Below are 25029 nucleotides of genomic sequence, written 5' to 3' on the forward strand. Positions count from 1 at the left end.
TCACCATAACGGCACCATTACCACCACCATTATCGCAATACTATCACTGTTGCCATCACCACCATTAGGATCTTTACAACCATCACCTTGATTATCTCCACCACCAGAATAATTGTTATTGTAAATGTATTTATATAGCGCTCATGACCCCTGATGGGGCATTGAAGCACTTTTTTTGTGGCAAGTAGCACACTATACTGGAATCCAAGTTTAGTAATTAGTAGGTAAGTATGTTTTTTTTCTTGTGAATTAGTTGTGTTGGAATTGTGCTCTTGATTTCTTGTGTGTTTAATAGAGTTTGTTGGAAGCATAAAATGATAGCAGTGGGTTTGAAAAGGGGAAAATGTGAGTTTTTTGTAAGATGTAGCCATGTGTGCTTGTTAGTTGGAGGAGGTGAGAAGGATATTTGTGAGTTCATAGTAGTCAGAAGGTTTGGGATAAGTCCGAGGGAGTAGGGCGGGGAAGGACAAATGGAATTTTTCTAATACCAAAATGTAAATTGTTATTTTCTCTCTGTAGTTTTGATTGCTTGATTAAATCACTTTATATAAATACTGATATGTATATTGAAGTGACAATATTTACATGGTCTGCTTTCCACATTTATCAATTGGTACATTTTGTATGGTTTCAAATAACTAAGTACCTCATAAATACAAACATGGTAGTTATTGGTAGCAGGCGTAACACTCTATATTTGCACCAATGTGTGCCTAGAAGCAGCAAATTCCACATGGTCTGATACACACATGTATCCTGCGATGTAATATATATAATTTTCCCCTTATAAATATATCCGTCCTATCAGGAGACATACCATGCAAAGTATAGTTTGTCTTGTCTGAGGATATTGTTGTGGTTCATTCTTGAGTTGTGAGCATGGTGGTCACCTGGAGAAGAGCCAACTTCTGGATAATCTTCTCAAGTGTATATGCTTGCCTGTGGATCTTATGTTTGCGGGTAGGGAATTCCAAAATGTGGCTGCTTGAACAGAGAAAGATATTCCACCCATAGTTTTTTTTCTTGTATGTAGGAATTACAAGGTGGGGATCCTTCTTGAGCATGGGTTCCTTTTTTGCATGTATTTGATTTTCTTCCTGATGAAGAGTAGTCCTTTGCCATGTATTGCTTTATGTGCAATACAAAGTACCTCAAAGGAGGATCTTCTGGCAACTGGTAGCCATTGTTGTGACCTCAAGGCAGGAGAGATGTGTACTTGTGGCTTTTCATGTAGGAGCATTCTAGCGGTAGTGTTCTGAATTCTTTTTTTTAGTCTTCTCATAGTTGACAAGGTTGAGCCGTGATACAGACCATTGCCATAGTCCAAATTTAATAGGACAAGAGAGATTGTAGCTTCACCCTTGTGTAGGAATCCTAGGTCCTGGAAGATACATCGGTGTTTTTCTTGTGAGAAAGATTGATTTGTCTAGCTTATCCACTTGTGGATTTCTTGATAGTTAGCCCCATACAACATTTACCACCACTGTTAACAACATTGCCGCCAACTCCACTGTTACCACAACCACCACTACCTCGATCCTCCCCATTACCACTCCACCACCATTACACTTGCTACTATGTCTACCAGCACAATTAACACTTCAACCAACAACCCAGTAGCCATCCACATTGCTGCATACTACCATTTGGCCACCACAATCATTGCCACTGCCATAACAACCATCATTATTACTACCATCTCCACCACCTCTGCCATGATACTGACCAAACTTAGCACCATTACAGCCATTACCTCCTCCATCACTACCAAAACAATTGACGCTATCATGACATCTCAGCAACCACAATCACGATTACTAACATCACCGCTAACCTTAACTCCACCTATGTTCCCAGCATCACCAGCAAGTCTACTGCTATCATCACTGGTAGAGCTCTAAAATCACCTCCAGCAGCACTCTCCCATCATCACTACCACTAATATTCCTACCATCACTGTCCCTTCCGGGCAGGGTGGGCTTTATTGTTGGTGGCACCCAATATGACTACTTTTGTTGGTGCCCTCTGCAAAAAAAATCTCCTTCATGAATTCTCTCGCTACCATGCTCCAACAGTGCCACTCATCTTGCCATAACCCCTTTCTTGCATGCATTTCATTTGTTTTAACCATACATGTGTTGGAGCACTTTACCTCACACAAGCATGATACAGAGCCCATGAATCGGACCCCTGCAAAACATTTTATAGGAAATATGACATAAGGCAATGAGGGTTACAAAGTGTAGGAATCACAAATAGTAGACCGTGTATTTAAAGTGTTTTTCTGGAGAAGCACAACCCCAGGACATAAAACATACTATGTTGGGTGGCTTTACTAATAAAAATGGATTTCTAACCAAATGAACCCTTCATGGGCACATTAAGATAAGACGGGGCAAAAAAACATAACGTTCTAACATATACCATGTAGTTTGGATGCAGCTCTTAAGTGACAGTTCATAGTTAACTGTGCTCTATTAGGGATGTAACCTATGAACTGCAAGTAACAAAAGGATCTTTGTGACAAAAACAGTAACCCGAGAGAGCCACATAAAATACAGTTCTGTGATTTGTGCAGTACAGGTTCTTTGCAGCTGGCATATTAGCCCTCTTTGCTACTTTATCATGAGTGCAAGCTGCCACTAGACGAAGAGATTGTCTCCAGCAAGAGAATTAATCACCAAAGGTATCTTGACATTTTCATTATTGCCTGAAAACTGCTTGACATACAAGGATCTCTGCAGCAGGTGTATTTTTTTAACCTGTGTTGTTTCCAAACACTGCTTCTCCCTGAGGTCAGTGTCGGGTGCGGCTGCACTGGTGGCATCGCCGTAGAGGCCCTGCCTTCGGAAACCCCACCAGCAGCACCAGGACAACTAACAGACACGTTTTTGCTAAAAAACCATTATGCCTGCTATTTTTCAATAAAGCGAAGAAAGGATGGCATAATCGTAGCCTCCGAGCTTGACACACAATTAGATGCCGAATTAGAACCAAAGCTTGGGTCATGTTGCAAAAAGCATGAATAAGGACAGAGTAAAGAAGAACTGGAAATATTCCCCTTCTGCTTTAGTAGCACAGAACACAAGGCATGTGACAATTCTGCACACACCAAAAATAAAACGCTATGTTCTGCACTTTGCAGAAACGGGGCAAGACACTTGTCCAAGGAATACTCTTGACACACAAATATGACCCGTGTTGATATATCAAGGCCTGTATTACAGTCCAGGATGCTTAAGTGCACCCATGTTCTGATGCAGACTGAGCACCTTGAGCGCTGATTTATAGGTACTGAGCTGTCTTTCAGTTAGAAGGCCGGGTAGCTCGCATCATCAATTTTCCTGCACATAAAATGATTTTCTTTGGGGTAAAAGACTTTCCTTAGACCTCTGTGAATTTTTGGGGTGTTTGATCCCATTCCAATCCTGTTCTTCTGACCTTGTCCGCAATAAATATCCCACGTTTTTCAGCGTGGGAATGGATTATAGAGTTTTTCAATACCCACTTATAAGTATGTTTGTGTTGTGCATAAACTCGCAGGGAATTCCTGTCCTGGTAACAGGTTTACTGTCATGAAAATATTCACGTGAGCAACCCTTTGCAAGTGCAAAACTAAATTTGGTGAACTCTAAAACTGGGCTTGAACTTTTAATATCAGTATGTGTTCGCTGCTGTTGAATTCTACCCTCTGACGCAAGCATGCTGGTAATTAATCCCACATTTGCCTGATTCATCTCCAAACTTTATCTGGCAACAGTAGGGAAATGAGCCTTTCGGCTTTGTCACTACTCCTTTGTCCTGTTTTTTTGCAAAGCTATATTGTTGGGGAAGCTGCTGGCCCCTCGTCACTTTAAAAAATAAAATAAAAAAATGGTTACATATTTTTGATCTAAAAAAAACACACGTTGCATATTAGTTCCTGGCACTTAAGCGAAGTACTTTGTGTGAAGATATTCTGGGTAAATGGGAAGAATGCCATTACTACCAGTGAGGTTAGCTAATGGCTGAAGTGGACTGACCATAGCCTTATGTTGTAGTGGGCGGAATAAAATGAGAATGGTACAACAATAGACAAATGGACAAACGGGCGGAGCATTGGGGGGGAGAGCCCCTGGAAGTATGTTTATTATTTATTGTGATTGCATTGTGCACCAATTCAATAATTGACTAATGAAAAGATACACCGATGTCGTTTTCTGGGTAACATCACCTTAGTTTATTTCAGTTCCAAAGATACAACCAACCCTGGCAAGATCTTAGTCCCAACTGCCAACAAGCAGCTTTAACATTCCAGTTTCTCCCCACATTGCTAAGCAACAACACGTCATCACATTCTAGTATCTAACACATCTCCCCTTTTACCCCACAAAAGAAAATTATAAAAAATTTACCTACCTATATAAATACATAAATAACCAAACTCTATACTAAATAACTACACATGCAAAATACATTCTTACAACTAATTTCTCTACTATTCAGAGGACCACCTTATGTTACATAATCCTTCAAATACAAGGGTCTATTCACCATTCTCCTTCCCTTGCACACCTCACTGCTCATACCCATCTCTCTCCCCTTGCTATCATCCCTCAACTCCTTCCACTTCCGCAACTCTGCTTCATTACACTTCGTTGTTTTGCTCACATTCCACCTCTTACTATCCTCCAACTCCACACTATGTTCGTTTACTTTTACCACTAGTTTGGGGATAGACCATTTAGACACACCTTTTCTTTTATTCCATACTCTAGTCCTCACCCAATCACCAATTTCCACTTTTCCCATCCTCCAACCCTCCTTGTTCCTTCCATCATACACTACTTGCCTCTCCCTCACTCGCTTCAACACATCCTCCTCGTTCACCTTTTCCCTTCCCGCTTTGCCCATCCAACCAGGTACAGCCCTGGTGCAAGGCTTTCTACCTTTTAACAATACAAATGGGGTCTTCAACGTGAGAGAATGTGGCGTAGTTCGATAATTCCACAACAGATTCTTTATTTCCTTTTTCCAGTTCAGACCATTTTGCACTGACAATTGTATATTTTCACTTATCACTCTGTTGAACCTCTCCACTAGACCATTTTCCCTAGGATGGGCTACAGCAGTTCTAATGTGTCTTATTCCACATCTTTTCATATACTCACCAAACTCATCAGATGTAAATTGTGGACCATTATCCGTCACCACCGCTTCTGGATAACCTTCTCTCCTCCACACCTCTTCGCAAAATTCTATCACTGCACTTGACCTAACATCCCTTACAACACTCACCTCAGGCCACTTGGAATGATAATCAATCATTACCACAATAAAAACCCTGTCGTTAGTATTCCGTAAAAAAGGACCACATATGTCCATTCCTACCTTCTGCCAAGGTTTGTCTGGAAATGGAATAACTGGTGTCTTCACACCCACATGGGATTTATCGCTACAGGCACACTCTACACAGTTCCTTACAAACCTCTCTACATCACGGTCCATTCCCGGCCACCAAAAGTCATCCCTTGCTTTCCTTTTCATTCCCGACATACCACCGTGACCTTCATGTAAAACTTCCAACAACCTCCCCCTCAGTTTACATGGAACAATTAGCCTGTCACCCCGTCTCAACAACCCATCCTGATTTGACAATTCTGACCATACACTCTTAAAATGTATCACCTGATTAGCACGATCTCCTAATTCGGACCAATGCATACCCAAATATTCCTTCAGCAATTGTAACTCCTTCTCTCCATTCACTGTCTCGCGCCAAAGTTCCTCACTGATTGCATAGGTCCCTACATCTTGGACACTTGCGACCATCCACTCTTCTTCTTCCTTCTCGACATGACACTCAATAGGCAACCTGGATAAGCAATCCGCATTCACATTCTTTACCCCTGGTACATATTTAATAACAAAATCGTATTCCTGAAGACTGTACATCCATCTTGCTATTCTGGAAGATGCACGATTAGCACTCTTTGTTCTGAAAACATCAATTAGTGGTTTATGATCCGTTCGTAGTTCAAATTTCCTTCCCCATACGTAGTTTTTAAAATACTTGACACCCCACCAACAAGCAAGGGCCTCTTTCTCAATGGCGGAGTATGTTATTTCAGCTCCCTTCAACGTTCTAGAAGCGAACGCTATCACACGCTCTTTTCCCTCGTGTGACTGCATTAATACTGCACCCAGTCCATACATACTAGCATCCGTAGACACAATGGTATGATCTTCTGCAACAAAAGGTTTTAGTTCAACCGCATTAATAATACAACGTTTTAAAATAGAAAACGCTTGGTGGCATTCCTCTGACCATTCAAATTTCTGATTTTTTTTTTCATTATAGAAAGCAATGGTTGGGCCACATCAGCAAAATTTCTCACAAATTTAGCGTAATATTCTGCTAGACCCAAAAATGATCTTAATTGATCCTTATTTGACGGAATTGGTGCTTTTTCAATTGCTTCCATTAAGTTCATTTTTGGCTTTATACCTCCTCCTGATACTGTGTGACCCAAATATTCAACAGACTTACATTCAAATTTGCACTTCTTCATTTCCACAGTTAGTCCAGCCTCTTCCAATATAGAACATACCTTCCTTACTAACATATCATGTTCCTCTACATTACCTGCCCATACCAACACATCATCTTGGAAGAATTTTACATTTTTAATTCCACCCAACAAACCTTGCATTACCCTTTGGAATACCGCTGAAGCAGATGCCAAACCAAAAGGCATGCGTAAATACCTAAATGCCCCTTCCGGAGTTATAAAAGACGTTAGATGTTTCGAATCAGGATGTAGCATGATTTGATGGTACGCATTGGACAAATCAATAGTGGAAAAAACCTCACCACCCAGAATACTTGACAACAGCTCGTTTGTTAGGTATTGGGTGTCTATCTATCCAGATATTTTCATTTAGGTCTCTCAAATCCACACACATACGGATCTTACCATTAGGTTTGCGCGCCAAAACCACCGGACTCAGCCATTCCGAGGATTCTACCTCCTCTATCACCCCCATTTCCAGCAGTCTCTTCAGCTCACTTTTCAGAGCTTCCTTCAGCACTACCAGAAAACTTCTCACTTTGTGCACCTTAGGCACAGCCCCTTCCTTCAATATGATTTTATGTTGGAATCTTTTCAAACTCCCCAATTTCTCACTGAATAACCTGGGAAATTCTGACTTCCATCTAACTTGGTCCTTAACTTCACCCTCCACCAGTAACACTTGTTCTTCTGTGTTAGGATTCAGTATAATCCCTAAAGCTCTCTGTTCACTCCAGCCCAAAAAACATCTTCCACTTTCAACCACATAAATGTCACTAGAGATCTTCTTTTCCTTGAACTGAATTTCTGCTTTGAAATAACCTAATATTGGTATTCTGTTTCCTCCATAACCTATCAGACTTACATTGGATTTGGATAATTCCATCTCACCCATTCTTATCCACGTTTCTTTATTCACCCAAGGTATGTGGGGAACATGAATCCGCCCACATTTCCACTGGTATTCTATTCAGTCCCACTACACATTTTGGAGGTTTATACTCATCGTTACCAATCATCCACACATCACTAAATCTAGATGTGTCTTCAGGTACTACATCTTGAATCATTAGTACCTCAACTTGTTCACCACACTCACCAACCTCTGAAGAATTTTCATCACATAAAAAATTAACATTCTTCTTGTTACCTACTTTCTTCTGGGTACATACTTTAGAAAAATGCCCTAACCTATTAGATTTGAAACATTTGCTGTTCTTGGCTGGACAATTCATCGAGAAAGCAGAATTCCACTGCCACACCTGTAACATTTTTTTCCATCCTTCAATTTATCGCTTTCACTCTTAATTTTATCCACCTCTTGAACATTCATACTGTTTTCATTTACGCCATTTTTTCCTAATTCTTTGATAAATTTAGATGTCGCTTCTATGCGCCTTGCTGCTGACAATGCTTCATCTAACGATGGATCCTTAAGAGATAACAATTTTTCTTGAATTTTTTTGTCCTTGGTATGGCATATTAATTGATCACGTATTATTTCTTCATGTAAATCTTTAAATTTACATGTATTGGCTAATGCCCGTAATGCACACACATACTGATCCAGCGACTCGTTTGGAAATTGGATTCTTGTAAAGAATTTATGCCGTTCTACAACAATACTAAATTTCCTACAATAGTGATCTTCAAGAGCTGTCACAGTACTTGCGTACACATCGTTATTCTCATCTTCCTCGTCTGAAACATCCCTATTAGTTACTGTCTCTTCATTACTAGGTAATGCTTTCAATACTTTCCTTCCTTCCACACCTAAATTATGTTTGAGCAAAGCTAACTTCCTTTTATCTGTAAATATAGCCCCTCCCAAAGCTTCCAGATATGTCTCGAATGCTTCACGCCAATCCTCCCAAGGCATGCATGGTTCACCTGGCATACTTAAAAATACCGGAGGTGGTACTATTGATTGCATGTTTCCTTGTTCTCTCACAGTTGACTTACAGTCTTCTCGTTTTACCTTCCCTTGTTATTATCCCAGCTGTACAATTTTTCAAATGTTTTATGCAAACAACAAAAAAAATGTTCTTTCTTTTTTTCTAAGAGAAGATTTCCCAAGGTGAAATATAGAAATTAATTTTCCAAAATAAGATTTATATACTGTCCCAAAGTCACTCACAAGTTCACAAAGGTTTTAACCAGGCGTTTCACTTTTTACATGCGCGTTGACACACGGATCTGATCCGCTGCACTATGCGCTCCCGATCAAGTTTACACGTTACCAAGGAAACGCTGCCAAGGAAACGCCCGATATCCACGCGCTTACGTCAGCGCACGTTATAAACAAGACTTGATCACGCGCTCACTCCCAGCTTATCCGCGTCACTCAACGGCTGCCGAACTGAAGGTAAATAAACAATATATTTACCCAACGTGCTTCACCCTTGCAAAGACTGGGTATGACTCGGTTATGTAAAATAAAATATACCCGCACTCCTTTTCAGCACATCGATGCTCCCACGCCTCCCAAAAATTTGCTAAAGACCTCATCAGCTCTTCAGCGCTGCTGCGCCCAATTTCCAAATGTACACACGATAACACGTGTCAATCCAGTCAGCGCTCAATCCTACACACTTCCAAAAACGTGTCACAGACCTCTTCGACACCTCTGCGCTGCCGTGTTAGATGACAACAATGTTCCACGCTGATCTTTATATTGCCAGGGTTGGTACGCTGTATACATTAAGGTATCCCATCCTCGTCGCCACTGAAAAGATACACCGATGTCGATTTCTGGGTAACATCACCTTAGTTTATTTCAGTTCCAAAGATACAACCAACCCTGGCAAGATCTTAGTCCCAACTGCCAACTAGCAGCTTTAACATTCCAGTTTCTCCCCACATTGCTAAGCAACATGTCATCACATTCTAGTATCTAACAACTAAAACATGAAATAATTGTATGTGTTGCAAGGCAACAATGATGAAAGTCTTAAGAGAGACATTTTTAGGTTGCAGCCTACCAGACAGGAGGGCTGTCTAGTTTGCTATAGACATATTGGGGACTTTCAGAAAATTGACCTAAGAATGCATTCCGCTCATTTATTATCATTCACTTTGCTGTTTGTAACTCACACTTTCTGGCTTTCCATTTGTTGGCTTTATTTGCTTTAGGTTCTCCAGGTTCAGTTTGTCCCTCCTGTTGTTTAAACTGTGTTTTCTATATTGTTCCATGAACTTGCTTTGTTAACAGGCATTTAAACCTTGTTCTTTTCTCATCACATTTGCTATGCATTGCATGACCAAGGTCAAATATCAGGCACTGCCTTCACAGGGGCTTCAAAGTGATAGGATTTATTTACTGTTTTGATGGAAAGAGTGTTTTTTTTTTTCTAGCACACTACAACATGTGAATGAGCTGTGTAAGTATTTCAGAACATAGCAGAAATATGAACGCACAAATGAAGCATATTTTTATTTTTTAAGTGTGTTGGAAACAAATACTTTACCATGATCAAAATTAATCATTAAACTAGGTGATGCAATTTCCACACATTTTATTCTTTGCACTATACTGTATAGTTTTATTAGTAAAGCTGTTTGTCTGTGCAAATCTAATGGCCATTTTAATTGAAAATGTTTGTCTGTAATGACACACCGTTCTATGCCACGCACCTCTGCACCACTCCACATCCCTGCACTCTCATCTGCACCACTCCACTTTACACCACTCCACGCCACTGCACCACTCCACTCTATGCCATTGCACTCCACACCACTTCATGCTATGACTCTCTACCCTACCCTGTACCACCCTACTCTATGATAGTGCACTCTTTGCCACTATACTCTATACCACTGCACCCTTCGCCACTGCACCAATCCATTCTAGGCCATACCAATCTACGCTACTGTAATCCACGCCACTCTGCAACACTGCACTCTATGCCAGTGCACTTTACTCTGTAACACTCCACTCTGTGTCCCTGCACAGTACGCCACTCTAATCTACTCTGCACCACTACACCCTTCAACAGCACTCTACTCCACTTTACACCATTACTGTCTATGCCATTACACTGCATGCCACTCTATCCAACTGCACTCTACTCTTGAACCACCCCACTGTACGTCACTTCACTCTGCTCTGAAAGAATCTACTCTACGCCACTCCGCGCCATGCTACTCTTAACCACTGCAACGTATGTCACTCTACTCTTAATCACTGCACTGTACACAACTGCACTACCTCACTACACTCTGTGCCACTGCCCTCTGCATCCCTGAACTCTGTGACACTCTAATCTATGCTACTGCATTATTCGCCACTGCATTGTACACCACTGAATTAAATGCCACGAGCTCTGGGCCACTATACTCTGCAACATTGTACGCTACTATACTCTGCAACACTCCACACCATTGCACTCTACACCAGTCCACTGTACTCTATGCCACTCCAGTGAATGCTACTGTATGCAACTCCACACTATGCCACTCCAGCACTTTGTGCCACTCCACTCTTCACCATTCCGCTCTAACACTCCATGCCACTCTCCTCTATGCTGCCAACTTTTATCAATGCTGAACAGCAGCCATGTTGGTGAACAACATGCCTAAAACACATTGGCAAAGCAAATAGTTATTCGCTAGGCAAGACGTACTGGCTTTGCCAATGCTTGTTAATGATTCAAATCATTCAAACAAGGGTGTACTGTATTTTTCTTCCCTGTGAAGTCTCTTCGTTTTGTATATACATGAACTTTGTGAATAAGATGTGTGACTTTCTAGTCTGACTTGCTTGTGCGTGAGTTGTGCAACCATGCAGTCCAGACTGAGCAGTTTACGGGCTGTGAAACATTCACTTCACATGAAGAGCTGCGCATCACTTGGCCGGCATGTTGTTAAAGTTGCCAGAATTATACTTTCTGAGTATCTCGCTTCTTCTGTTCTCATTCCACAGTGGTTCACGTGGCTAACCTTATTTCTGAGGGAGAGCTCCTGCAGAGCATGGAAGTGCTGACTCCTGCGCCTGGCTCCTTAGAAGTGAAAGTGGAACGAACAGCAGAACAGACGCCTTCTTGCCTTCCGTTTGAGACGGATGCGACCGTTTCTTTGGAACGGGTTTTCATGGGCATTGAATATTCGTTCATCGCCTCGGTGTCCACGGGGCTCCAGCTGGACTTTAATTGGTTCTTCTCGGATGATAATGTCACCTACCACACTCGTACTCGTAGTCTGCTTCCCGGTGGCCTCTTCAGCTCCACGGTAAGGAAGGTGCCATTGTTGTGCCTAAACAGTAGCGCGGCATGTTCAGAGGTACTTCTTTACAACTTCCAGGGTCAGACGAAGTGCGGGCTTTGGGTGGAGGCACTGGATGAATGTAATAATGAACTTCCATTTTTGCATAGGAACAATATTGCATAATAACTGAGTTAACTCGAATTGTGTATGAAAGATTGTATAAGCCCACAATTGATTATGCATTTGACTACTGTTCACCTTACATGTAACTCTCGAGTTGTTCTGTGTGGCGTGCACACATCCGCCATATTTTCTATTTATAATGAGGATGAACATATATACGGTTCGCACAGCAGCTTAATTATTTTGCTACATTGCGAACTGTAGAGTATTTGCTTGTGATTTTAGCACAAGTTGCTAAGTTTGTATAATGTCATGTTTGAATACCTGGTTCTCCATCTTAGTTATGTTTTTTTCGCGTGATCTCTTGACATCACCTCGCTTAACGGGTAAAATTTTATTTTATTCATAGTTTAAGAAAATGCAGCGTTGGTCTTGCTGGTTCCCAAATTAGTTCATTTCATTTGAAAGTTGTAGCGTCAGGCAATGGTGTCTTTATAACTGATATTCTTTGTTGCACAGATATTCCTGATTTCTTTATGTAATTTGGAACTAACAGGCTTAACCCAGTATTGATTCTAGGATATCATCTATTCCATTGCAAAGTGCCATCCCCAGTGTTGGGCATCTTGTGATTTCTCTCAGAATGAGAATATACCTATTCAGGGCTGCAGCGCCCGGGTTTCCTGGAGAGGCTCATATGTCGATAAGGAGGCCGGGGGAGTGTTTGAAGCTCTACCCAGGGCGCTCTTTGTGTGAAGGGGCCCAGGCTCCATGGCTGCAAGTGATTGAGCCGATCTCTCTCTTTTTTTTTTTTTTACTTAAAGCTAGAACAAGACATGCATTTTAAGATTATGGAATCTCAGGTGATCCTTCTTACGGTGCCGATGCAAGACATTGCTTGCTCTCGTGGGCCAGCAACCGGAAACGCATTAAGAATGCAACACGTGAATTGAGGAGTGAGAGCTCCTAGGCATTGAAGTCCATCTGCAGATCTCAAGCGTTTAAAATAGTTTATTTTGCAATTTTTGTGTGCTACACAATATAAAGGCATACCTTCACTCAGTGCTAAGTCATTTAGATGCCCCCTGAGCACTGCCCTCAAGAAACAAACCAAGGCAGCATGATTCCAGCTTCCCCTACTAAAGAAAGTAAGTGTTCGTCCCAGAAAGTGATTTCAGATCTTTCAGGCAAGCCCTCTTGCTCTTGCTCTTACATCCAGAGGGGGTCAATGCTGTTCTCCATTGCCTTCCAGTCCCCAAATTACATACATGCCAACGGGAGAATGAGATGACACTGAAGTCAGTACTGGCTCGGGGACTAAACGTCATGTGTATACATGTGCAAGAAAGTTAAATCTAAAGATAAATCGTATTTTCAACTGTATAAATAAATAGTAGGTTACAGACACTCGAGGTTACAGTGGGATGTTACTTTATTTCTGTGCTTCCCAGCTAACAGATGTATCTGGGTTAACCTGGTCTAAACAGTAGGAAGATATCACATTGAAGACGTAGTCAGAGGCATTTAGGAATAAAATCTAGCACACGCATATAATCACAGAATGGAATGGTTACTTCCATGGTGGAACGAATTACCAATTAAGTGACACAATAGCAGTCATTCCCAATTCATCCGTTGTGCCAACCAGTATGAAGAACCTGAAATTGCATGGTCTGTTAAATCAGGACAGGGAGAGGAAACACATCCATTGACCTAGAAGCATAGCAAAGAAATCAAGAGATCATGGCGATTAGCACACATCACATAATTATGGAGTACACATGATGCCAATGGAGGAACAGTAATTGAAGCTTAATTTTTAAAAGAATAAGTGCCAGGGCCCAAGATTTTTCTCAGAAGCCCACTTGTGGTGCTGCTAAATGTTGGAGATGCCGAATACATTGACTGTCTAGTCTTTATTACACATCATGTCTTTCATTCACCACCATTACACACTGCCTATTTAGTTCTCACTTTCATGTTTCTTTTCATTGCTGCTTTCTGCTTTTATCGCAGTTTTTTCCGTCTTTTTCTTACGCCTTTCTCCCTTTAATCTTCCTCTCTGGTTCTGAAAATGTCACTTTCTCCAAAAAGTAGTGCGGGTGGGCCCCACCTGCAACCGCCGGTTCAAATTAAGTACAGGGAATAACGGTGACACCTAAAAAGAATTCTGGAAAATGCAGGTCCAGGTTTTTTTACTTTAGTAATGACCACATGTATGCCTTTTTAGGTCTTCTGGAAAGATTCCAATAGTTAAAGAATTATTGATGATGATTCTTACTAGTGTGGCAGCAGAGGTAGATAAAATAATGATTTTAAAAATATGTAGTGGACAAGGGAGAGAAGAGCAGACAGAAGGCCTGCTTGCTTTGATCAGTTACATAAATTCAGTTTGATATTTGTTTGAAGGAATGAAGAGACTGGGTTGGCTTACTCATGGAGAGGGTTTTGGGAGATGTTTTGAGCTGGTGGTTACCTTCTTTTTTAAATAGGAGTCCAATGTATCTTCTTTGGTTTTGTAATGGTTTGCCAGTTTGTCTGTGAAATCTTGAGTAATGGTATGAGTTCCTTCCATGCATTTCAATTTAAGACATTAAGTGATAATTGTATAAAATGCTTTATTTGCAAATTTAGCATTTTGAATTCTGTCTGAACAGTACCTCTTTTTTTTGCTTGTTGATTTGTATATTCTGTTAAGTTTACGTAGGTGACATTTGTCTTGATTGCTGTTTGTTTTGAGCGAGGTTTGTTGCAGCCTTCCAATTTGTTGTTTTGTCTTTTTTAAATCTGTATTTCTCCAAGGTGCTTGTTTCATTTTGTCCCGTTTTGTTGTTCTGAGTGGTATTAGGATATCAAAAGCTTCCTGTGGACATTTATAATATTTTTGAACAGAATATATTATGTCTAGAACTGTGTTGGCTGTTAGTTGTGTTCCTAAGTATTCAAAATTGAATTGGTTCCATGGTCGATAGGTGGATGCATGTAAGGTCGATTTTGGTGTGTTGATTTGTGGTGTTTTATGTTGGAAAGCTACCAAATGGTGGTCTGACCATGTGGCTGGTATGATGCTTTGAAAAGTATCTGGATTTGCAAAATGACATCTAGGATGTGTCCAGTGAGTGTGAGGGATTGCTGCTTTATTCGGAATCTCCTTGTATATAGTCTCGCTCAATCCACACTTTCTGGCTACCTGATTAACCTATTGTTCAGGTAAAGCCCAATTCTGAAGCCATTAAAATATTGCTTTTTGTGCCCTTAAAATCACCTTTTCAGGGCAAAAGTGAGTGCTATGTATACTTTCCAAAGACAGTTTAAACCGTAAACGAGATTAAGCAGTCTCCTAAACACGCTCTGGTTTGATGGATTCCATTTTACAAGAATTCTCCTTGCTCTGGCTCCATTTGGTGAGAGGATAGGGTGGCTTCTGGTCATCGAACAGCATCATATGCAGCGCTCGATTTTCAACCTGTATGTAGCACAGGAAAGGATAAACCAGGTTTGTGTAATAAAAGATATATATATTTAAAGAAGGGCCTTTCTCCTTGGTCTTCTGGCTGTGTGCCAGTTATTTGCATTTTAAATAAATGGTGCCAAGGTAATTATTAGCCTGAAACCGACTTCTACGATTTCTTACTGTACAAATACTCTTTCTGTGCCACCCTTCATACCAGCTCAAGCCTTAATTTACCTTTGTCTGCTACATTACAGTATGACCGGACTAAGAAACGTGTAATTGTGTATGTGTTCTTGTGGGTTGGAGGAAGTAGGGCTTCATTTGTATGTTACAGGATTGAAGGCTGCCATGCACATCTTTTTTTATTTCCTCAACTAAAGCCTGTAACTTGCTATTACGTTTCTTGTGCATCTCAAAGTGGACTATTGAACCTCTGGCAAACAATCTTTCAAGAATGGTGGTAGGCCTGAGAAGCATTATCCAAGATTTCTGCGATCTGTTCCCCACTTCTAACAGAAGACTTCATCCGGGACCAATCAAATCTTTGTTTTTCCCTGGACAGGAAAACCCAATACCCTAGCATCCATGCATAGCTCCTTCGCTTCCCATGGTGTAAGACACATTTTCACTGGCTGCGTAGGACGATAGGTTAAATGAGGGAATGTGAGCTGGCCACCCCAAAACTGTAGACACTTGAAACGTGCCTCAGTCAGAATGCACACTTTTGCTGAAACACAAACACATTCAACCTCATTTTAATGAGGCAATATGTCCACGTGTTATGGTGCCTCCAAATGCATATAAAACATCAGAAAATCAATTAAATAAATGGTGGGACCCACGCAATAACTGATCAATGGATCAGTTAAAGGGTTTTATTCCAACATTCAGAAGTAAAGCATTACAGTGTCACTGCCATAGAAGCTCTTTAAAAAAGGGCAATACTGAGGAATGCAAGAAATCGTGTGTCCCATGTGGGCAGCACAATCTGGAGAATAATAGACGGCATTAAGAGTACAACAGGAAAGCCTTCTGGCTCGCTCCCAAAAAAGAGAGTTTGTATACATTATTTTCGCAAATGGAATTACAGAAACACCTGCATCACTCGTCACAGGGCAAATGTATCTTTTTATCAGTAAATCAAAGCACAGAAAAAAATAAACTTCATATTTCCTTAACACCTAAACACGATCGCACTAGTTGAATAATTGTTCAGTTCTCTCCATGCTAATTTTGTCCAGCGATAGCTACATGAACAGAGTGTTATATGGTGCATAGGACACAGTGATCTAGCGAAAAGACCCTGAAGAAATAGGTGACCCTAGTTGAATTTTCATGACCGATCCGAGGAAGTTCATCGAATAATAATAATCAGCTGGACTCTATGCTGCAAAACGGCACTGAGATGTGGAGGGGGAAGACATGAGTGACATGAGTTACTTTCATCTTGGAGAAGATGGCATTTATATCTAAATAAATTGAGGCCTAGTTAACAGGGGTCGGAAAAAGCACTTGGGCACATCAGCAAAATTGATTCAAGAGCAGCAGTACTATATAAATATGTACATGTGTATCAAGTGTAACAATACATTCTGCACGTTATTTGTAATGCACAAAACTATAAATGCATAAAAATCTTTAACAATGGCAGCAAGACAGCCATCAAATCAAAAAGCAGCCCTTGCAGTAAGCAAACTTCATCAGAGATGACGCCCCCCTTGCACAGAAACTATGAACACGGCTTCATCTATTTATGCTGTGTGGTATGAAATTAGAACAATCTTATAGGCACGAGCCTACACGCTGGTTTAAAAAAAATGGAAAATACATTATATAAATTTTTATTTGTTTGCCTGGCAGTCCTAGAGAAATTCACAATATGCTTGTACTTTGACAGCTTTTCTGATACGACTCCGCAAGGAGAGCATCATTTGTCGACTAAACATCTTTGAGGGAGATTTTTATTTTCACCTAAAGCACTTATTTGGTTTCTTCGTACTTCGGCCCTAGGTAATACTACTCAGTAGAATGCAAACACAATGCAAAAAGAATAAGAAAAATAAATTAACCTTACATTTAACTCAGACTGTCTGAAGGACAGAAACAGTGAGCATAGAGGCAAAAGGAAATTGTAACACTTTTTTGTGTCTGCCCCACTTTGATTGGTTTTAAACCTGGTAGAGTTCGTTGAGGCGTATGAAAGGAACTCCGAATGTTTTACCCTATGAAAGTATTCTGCGCGAGGAAATTGGAAGGTTTGTTCTCATTGTAAGTTAATGAACGTATGCAAAACCCTATAATTCGATTTCAGATAATGGCAAAGGCGTACAGCGTTTTAGAAAGTAAAACTGTTTGAAAGACTGAGCACGTAGGTCAGTAATTGCACGTAAAAAGGAATATAAATGGGGAGATTGCTGCACTTTAAAAAAACAAAAACAAATGTGAAACTGCTTTAATTAGAAATTTCTTGCCAATAATGGGGAAATTACTAAATTAACACGGTTAAAATGCGACACAAGTGCACCATTTTGACAAATACACGAATATGAAGAATTTAAAAATAGTTTAATTTGGACATGTCGAGGAGTGTTTTGTTAATTGAAACAAAAGACGTTAGTTTCACAACAATAAGTACCAAACAGGCAAATGCCTGGCCTCCTCCTGGTGTCCTTCACTGTATCATCAGTGGTGTGTCTCCAGGATACCATGAGTGTCTGGTGAGCGATGTTTGTGGCACTGATAACCGACCTCGCTGCAATTCTGATAACTCAAAAGGGGTCGTGCCAAGAAACGGACAACAGACCTGACGTCATCCATTTGTGGCCTTTAACCTGGAAGTCCGGTTGGCAATAGGCAAGTGGAAGAACCACAGTGGGCAAAGACAGAGTGCAGAAGGGCTCTGGAATGTTATAATATTTTTGTAGCATAATTGTTTGGGCGTTCCAGCTCTAGGAAATTACTGACGGTAGACCAAAATTAGAGCTAAATGAACATCCACGTTTTTTTGTTGTTGGTGAAAATAAAAATTAGATTCTCAGCAGATGCTGAGGGGTAAGTTGAAGTTAGCATAGCTGTGAGCTTTATTGCAGCCCTGGTTTCAGTACAGCTATTCACACAGAGTTCCAGTTTAAGCTCTCTAATTGCATAACATGCAGGCTCTAGAATTGGAATTAAGAATACAGAACACACTTATCTAATAATACAGCGGACCGGGTATGTAACCAGTGCCACAGTTCCAATGTCTGGCTGCAAGAAGGAGCGACACCTTGGTGAGCTTTCATAACTTTGGGGATGAAACGACTTGTAGAGGAAAGGAGATCGCGCTTAGGGTGATAACCAGTAATCCTCTGTTGGATAAACGGCGGTTCTTTTCTGTGAAGAGCATGATGAAATAACCAGAGAGCTCTGTATGTAGAGCGTTTGGTGATAAGGAGTGGACGGAGAGCATGAAGATGTCCGAAGATATAGGATTGGAGGGGGTGGGTGGGTGGGGGTGTTGGACCATAAAATAGGCTGATGGTGGTGGCTGGAGACCAGAGCTTTGGTAAGACGGGTATCTAAGGAGTTGCAGCCATGTAAATGAAATTTTATGAGGGCTTGAACCACGGTTTTACAGCAACCTAAAGGAAACGAACGCAAGAGTTTGGAAAACATTATGTTAAAAAAGGGAATAAAAAGCCGGAGGTAGGGACTCTGTTGAATATAACACCATGGTTTTTAGCAACCTGAGTGAGTGTTGAAACCTTACCTAGTTTCATAGGTCACCAAACGAAGACCATTCAGTTTCATAGAGTTTTAATGGGGAGATAGATGTGGTTATACAAAATTCCCCAAATTATGAAGTCACTCCAAGTCACATTATGTAATGGAAAAGCAAGGTATGCAAATTTTGCACACTCCTCATGACGATGCAGGACTCGAAATCGTAGCCCCACGGCTCCCCAGGACTGCTGCTGCATGGAGCATCCTTGAACCAGGACCTTGTAGTGGTTCGCAAACCAGGATTTGAGGTACTTTGTCAGCGGGCCTTACTTTGTCCATGTATCCACCCCATGCTTCATCACAGTTGGCCTGAACTTTACTCTGTCCATGTCTGGTGTGACCAGATAACCACAGTTGATGCTTTGTGCTTCGAGGCACTATTTTTAGTTAAAATAGTAAAAATGCATATCTCCAGGTCTACTGATTGTATTTTTGTTGTTTGGGTCTCCAATAATTTATTACATTTTACTCCATTTGTCTAAATTGGTGTGGGATTTTTCTTCTGTTGTGTTTTCAGTTTACTACTCTTTGAAGTGCTGTGTAAACATTTTACACATTGTTTCTTAGTTAATCCGGGCCGCTTTTGCGCCAGGCTACTAGAGGGTTAAGCACAGGCTCATTTGGGGGTAGCTTATTTTTCACCCTGACAGATTGTAGCTTCTGATTGAGTAGGGTTTCAGCCTTCTCAACCAGTAACCTGAATTTTAACAGGTTTCCAATGAGACTCTTATATTTAATCTGCCGTCACAATGTTTTCTCGATGTTACAGAAAAAAAATCCATCCCAACAGAATTATACCAAACTTCTCTTGAAATTAGAACTTTAATCAATACGGTGCCTTTTTGGTTTGGGGTTTAGATCCTTTCAGTAGTTTTGGAGAAATTAGTGTTAGAAAAGTGTTTTGGAAGGGCCTGAAATTCATGCCACATTGCATGCATTATTTGTACCACACAACCAATCCAAAAGCTAGAGGAATTGTGTGAGGGTTCAAAGCAAGGATCCAGACAAAGGGTGATTGGAAGGGAGGGGAAGCTAGATACTGAGAGTAGAGGGAGACTAATTTTTTTTGTCATGATGTAGTACTATTTAATGAAGTCTGTCTTCAGGTCTGGCCTAAATTGGAACAGAGTTGGGATAGTCTTGATGTATATATACAAATATGCCATTCCAGGATGTATTAATGGAGAAGGCCTTTTCACTTTTTTATGCTTCTTTGTTTCTAGAGTGATAGTGTCCTGACTGAGGGTGTACCAGGATCCACTGGAGTTGATGAGCTTGTTAGCCAGATAGGGCAGGGGTGCAGGTCTTGATGGATTTATAGATGATGCAGCTGCTTTTGATAATATGGACTGGCAAGGAAAGTCAGTGGCAATCCATTTGGGTGTGGCGGATTTCTTCAGGCCCTTGATAAGGCATGCTGAAGCATGCATAATGCTCTTAACCGAGCCAGTGTGGTGTCCGGGAGGCCATGGAACAGGCCTTAACTGCAAAATGCAATAGTACCAGGGCTTCAATGGCATTTGTGAAATCATATGCATTCAGGTAGTCACTCACATTTTCCCATCTGACGTAATGAGAAGTTTGAGGTAATTCATAGCACCAAAGCTTGGTACTTTCAAATTGGGCAGTTTGCAAGTCATTTCTTAATCAAATAATGAATCATCAATTTAACTAGAAGAACCTCTGTTTTGTTACGTATAACTTGCGCTTTGAATTACACACATGTTCTTTTGAATAGTTCTGCTTGATTTACAAAATTACCTTTTTTGTTTTTAACAGAACCATACATTTACAAGGGAAGGACTTTATCAAATTGGTGTTAATGTCTCCAACCCATACAACTGGGTTCACAGAACCCTCCATGTGGTAAGTTTGTTGATGTAATCGGAGTGCTGTGCTGTTATGTCAATATAAATGATAATTAGGGCAGGCACCAGTGAGCAGGAAATCAAGTTGGCTGCACCTTAGTGACACTCCTGCGGCCAAGCTAGTTATCTGACATAATACGTTTGCACTTTTCCACCCTGAGCCTTCCCGCCCACTTATTCGGAAATGACGTAGGCTGAAGATCCAAATTCTTTGCCAGCAAGTGCACACGTTTGTCACTGCAACATGAGGCATTTCAGAAACAAGAAAGCCCCATCCTACCCTGGCAGTCTGGCCTGTGGAGGCCTGCCACTGACATGATCCGCTACTGAGTCTGCACACAAGATGGCTTCCCTGTTGCAGAGTGGTTTGCACCACAGGACGTTGATAAGATTTGTTGGTGGGGCAAGCCCATATTGCTGAACCCAAGAGGTTACCTTTGCAGGGTTTTGATACTGCTGGCCTTGTTGGGTTCTAGGGAGCCAAAGCTTGTTCCAGGCAGGTTGTGGTTGGCATTTGTGCTTGGCTACATGTCTGCATGGGAGTGTGAATAGAAATTGGGTTTTTAATTTGGGAGTTGAACTCTTCCAGCTTAATATAAACAATCTGGTTAGGCCAAAACACAGTTCTGAGATAGGATATGATTACCCCCTGGTAGCTATGGCGCAACCTACAGCCATTCTCAAGAGAAGTATAGGTTAAGTTCAAACAGTACTAACAACTCTAAAGTCAAGAACATAAAACAACAACATTTCCAACCCTTTTTAGAAACGGAGATAGTTTATTGAGCTCAAAAGACAACTAAATCATTAAAAGCAGATAGGAGGAAACAGATTTTTTGTTAAAGTTTAAAGGCAAAACGTTCCTTGACAAATTGAAGTCTCATTGAAAAACTACAGTTAGCTGATGCGGTTTCAGGCTGACAGCGATGGAGTCGGTTGTTTACCCTAAGTGGGCCACCCAGGTCAAAGTTTATTTTACCTTCTGGCGTAGACCCTGAAATAGAAGGTAAAATCCTTTGCAGGGCTGTGGCTATTGAAGGTCCCTGAAAATTGGATGCCTCCTCATCAAACTGCTGTTTGTTTTGGCATCAGAAGCTTGAGATGGGGAAAGCTGGATTTTGTAGCCACTGATGTCAATTTGCAGGTTGGGGAGATTTGCTACCTTGCTCAAGTCCAAGGTTTGACCTTTTTGACTTGCTCACTTTTTTTGGTTCGCAAAATCCTCTGACTGGGCAATGCTGGAAGCTATAGCTGGGCAGGGCTCCAAGAGTGTGGGACCTTTACCACAAAGTCCTGCTGACCCTGTTTTCACCATAGCAAAAAGCGCTGAGCAAAACCAACCGGGTTTTCTTTCCTGCCTTTGAGGTGGCCTCCCTATGCAAGGTACAGCACCTTGTTGCTGTCCCTCTGGAGGGGAGAGGTGTGTGTGTGTGTGTGTGTTTCCCAAGCAAATGTGCAAAATGAATATTTAAATCGCACCTCGGCATGTCCTAAGGAAAATGTAGCTAAACCTACAAAGTAGAAATGACTTTTAGGCCTGACCTCACAGTGAGGGCACCTTTGATAAATATGTAGTGTGACTGTGATTGAGATTGATTATATATATATATTTATATATATCAATCTCCCTTGTGTGCTTACAAGGCATGCTTTAGTGTTTACTTAATATAATGTAAAATTATGTTTCTTTAAATGTCCAAGCACATTTCCTTGGCATGTGTTACTGCAATGGGTTTACAATGTAGTCCAGCCAGAGCACTAAGATGTTTCTAGCAGCTGTGTATTTTGTCATACATCTGGGTTGAGTGTATATACATGACAGCCTACATATGTGAATGAACCTTTTTGGTGCATTTTCTGTGCTATACATCGTGACCTTAAAAAAAAAAAAAAAAAAAAAAAGTGCAATAGAAACATTGGGTGAAAGCAGTTTTACCAGTACCAATTTAGGAGCTAAGCGCACACCCCGTGGCTCTGAACAGCATTATCACAGTGCACAGAGACCTAATAGCAGCAAAAAATGGGTCCAGAAAATTGAAAAGTCAAGGGTAACATTGAGAAAAGATGAACCTGCGACAGAGGGGTTTGGTTGGAGGTGGCGGCTACTATAGTGCTTTTTGAGTGTGATGCTGCTGAGTTGACTGATCATGGAACTGGGTATTATTTATTTCTAGGGTTTGTCTGTCCTGGTTTGGCAGAAGCTCTGCTCTTACAAGAAAGGATCTTAGTAAAATGGTCTGACAACTTGATAGAATGACGGCCCTTGCTGCACTGGAAGGTAGTTTAGGCATGGGGATATCACCTACCCCAATCAGTCACAAGTGATAAACTGCAGTACAAAACTGTTATATTGCAATAATGCCAAAGTCTGTCAGCTAAAGACACTTCTGAAGATTCATGGTGCTTCATCCTTGGCCCAACCTGGAAATTCTTCAACATTTAGGTAAACTGGCTGGAGTAAATTGGATTCTCCTTGATATTAATGAGACTGTGATAATCAGCGGAGTGTTGTACCTTTAAAACACCACCCCACTACACATCTGCCACATTCAGTCCACACACAGACCTGAAGTGGTAGATGAGAGCCTCCAAGAAGAACCCTTCTTCAAGTCCCCTGAGCAAATGGAGGCCACACAAGACCTGAATATCAAAACCTTTCTGCTTCACACGAAGATCAACAAATTCCACAATATCAAAGCCAAGACTAAAATTCTGACTGTGCACATGGATCATACGAAGAAGCAGCTGAAAAGATAGCTAACCTAGTTACGAATTCCCTGAAAGCTGCATCTCGGACTTCAAAGATGACACCACTGTTTGGAAGCAAAAAGTACTCTACATGGAAAGAGTACTGATGATGATGAGTAAAACATGAATATTTAGAAGCCAGACACTAACAGTGTCAGGATTGTGGGATTACTGGAGTCACTGATAACTAGCATCTATAATGGAAGCCTGGATGGTAACCATGCTGGAAGATTTGTTTAAAAGATCATTTCTTTCTTCCATGAAGGTGAGGTAGTTTATCCCCCCCAAGATTCTTTGCAGCTCACCTTCTAAATGACAAGGATTACAAATATGTTTCCATGTCTGTCCCAGAATTCAGATCTATTGTACAGCAACATGACATTTTCTTCCCCAATATTACAGTAGCAGAGCAGCAGCGCGAAGATCTTTCATATCTGTGATATATAAACTCAGACTTACCATGCTCCATGTGGCTTAAATGGAGATAAAACTGAACAGAAAGCACATCTTTGACTATGGTGTTCAATAAATAACACCCCAGTAGCGAACCCCTCTCCGCTGTCACATTGGCGCTGTGCTTGGTCCTGTTGTGTCCTTTCCTCAATGGCCTGTATTTATTCATTTCAAATTATTTGACATATATTGGGCTACGAACTGTAGCAGAGCTGTAGATGGCAGTATTGCCGTCTTGCATCTCACATTCAGTTCGGATATTAATAGTAACTGCTCACGAATGTGCTGCATTTTCACAGGTTAATGTGTACTTAAGTGTTTCTTTGAAGTCTGTTATGATGATATTGTGTGAACCATAATGAGAGGGCAGGAAGGGATGAAGGGATGGCAAGCTTGAGAACCTTTATGCTTGACCTACAGTATTCCTTTTTTTACTTACTGGCTGTCACTATACACCCCTCTTGTAAACTGTAATTTCACTGTATTATACATAGCAGTAGTTTTAGTATTTCTAATTTCTATTTCACTGATGGTTGCAGGTTCTCACATTGCAGTGTGATGCTACAATCTTTATAAGTTTTGTTGCATACATACACTTATCACCAGCGATGGGACACTATAATGCAACACAGAAGAGAGAGAATCAAATGTTAACTTGGAATGTCTGAAGGCTAAACAATGCATGCAACATTAGGCACACCCTAGTATATCTGGATAGGCATAGCATTTTGTTCAAAGAGACACTCTTCTTCTGGAGATCTGACACTGGATTTGCCCACAAGTGCGGTGCATACTAGTTATTTTCCTCATTTAACAGGTAGTCACAATGGAAATGTATTCATATTCATTGGATATGGCATGTCAAACA

The 25029-nt window shown here is 40.9% G+C and overlaps 1 protein-coding gene across 1 annotated transcript in view; it reads left to right on the forward strand.

The window, feature by feature from the left end:
- Positions 1 to 25029, forward strand: part of PKD1L1 (polycystin 1 like 1, transient receptor potential channel interacting) — a 1079023-nt gene that overhangs the window by 149797 nt on the left and 904197 nt on the right. Inside the window, exons 6-7 of the mRNA XM_069216140.1 lie at positions 11473 to 11777; positions 20872 to 20958. Coding sequence (XP_069072241.1) covers positions 11473 to 11777; positions 20872 to 20958 — 392 coding nt within the window. The remainder of the gene's footprint in view (positions 1 to 11472; positions 11778 to 20871; positions 20959 to 25029) is intronic.

This window comes from Pleurodeles waltl, chromosome 2_1, assembly GCF_031143425.1.
Source record: "Pleurodeles waltl isolate 20211129_DDA chromosome 2_1, aPleWal1.hap1.20221129, whole genome shotgun sequence".
Classification (NCBI taxonomy): Eukaryota; Metazoa; Chordata; class Amphibia; order Caudata; family Salamandridae; genus Pleurodeles; species Pleurodeles waltl.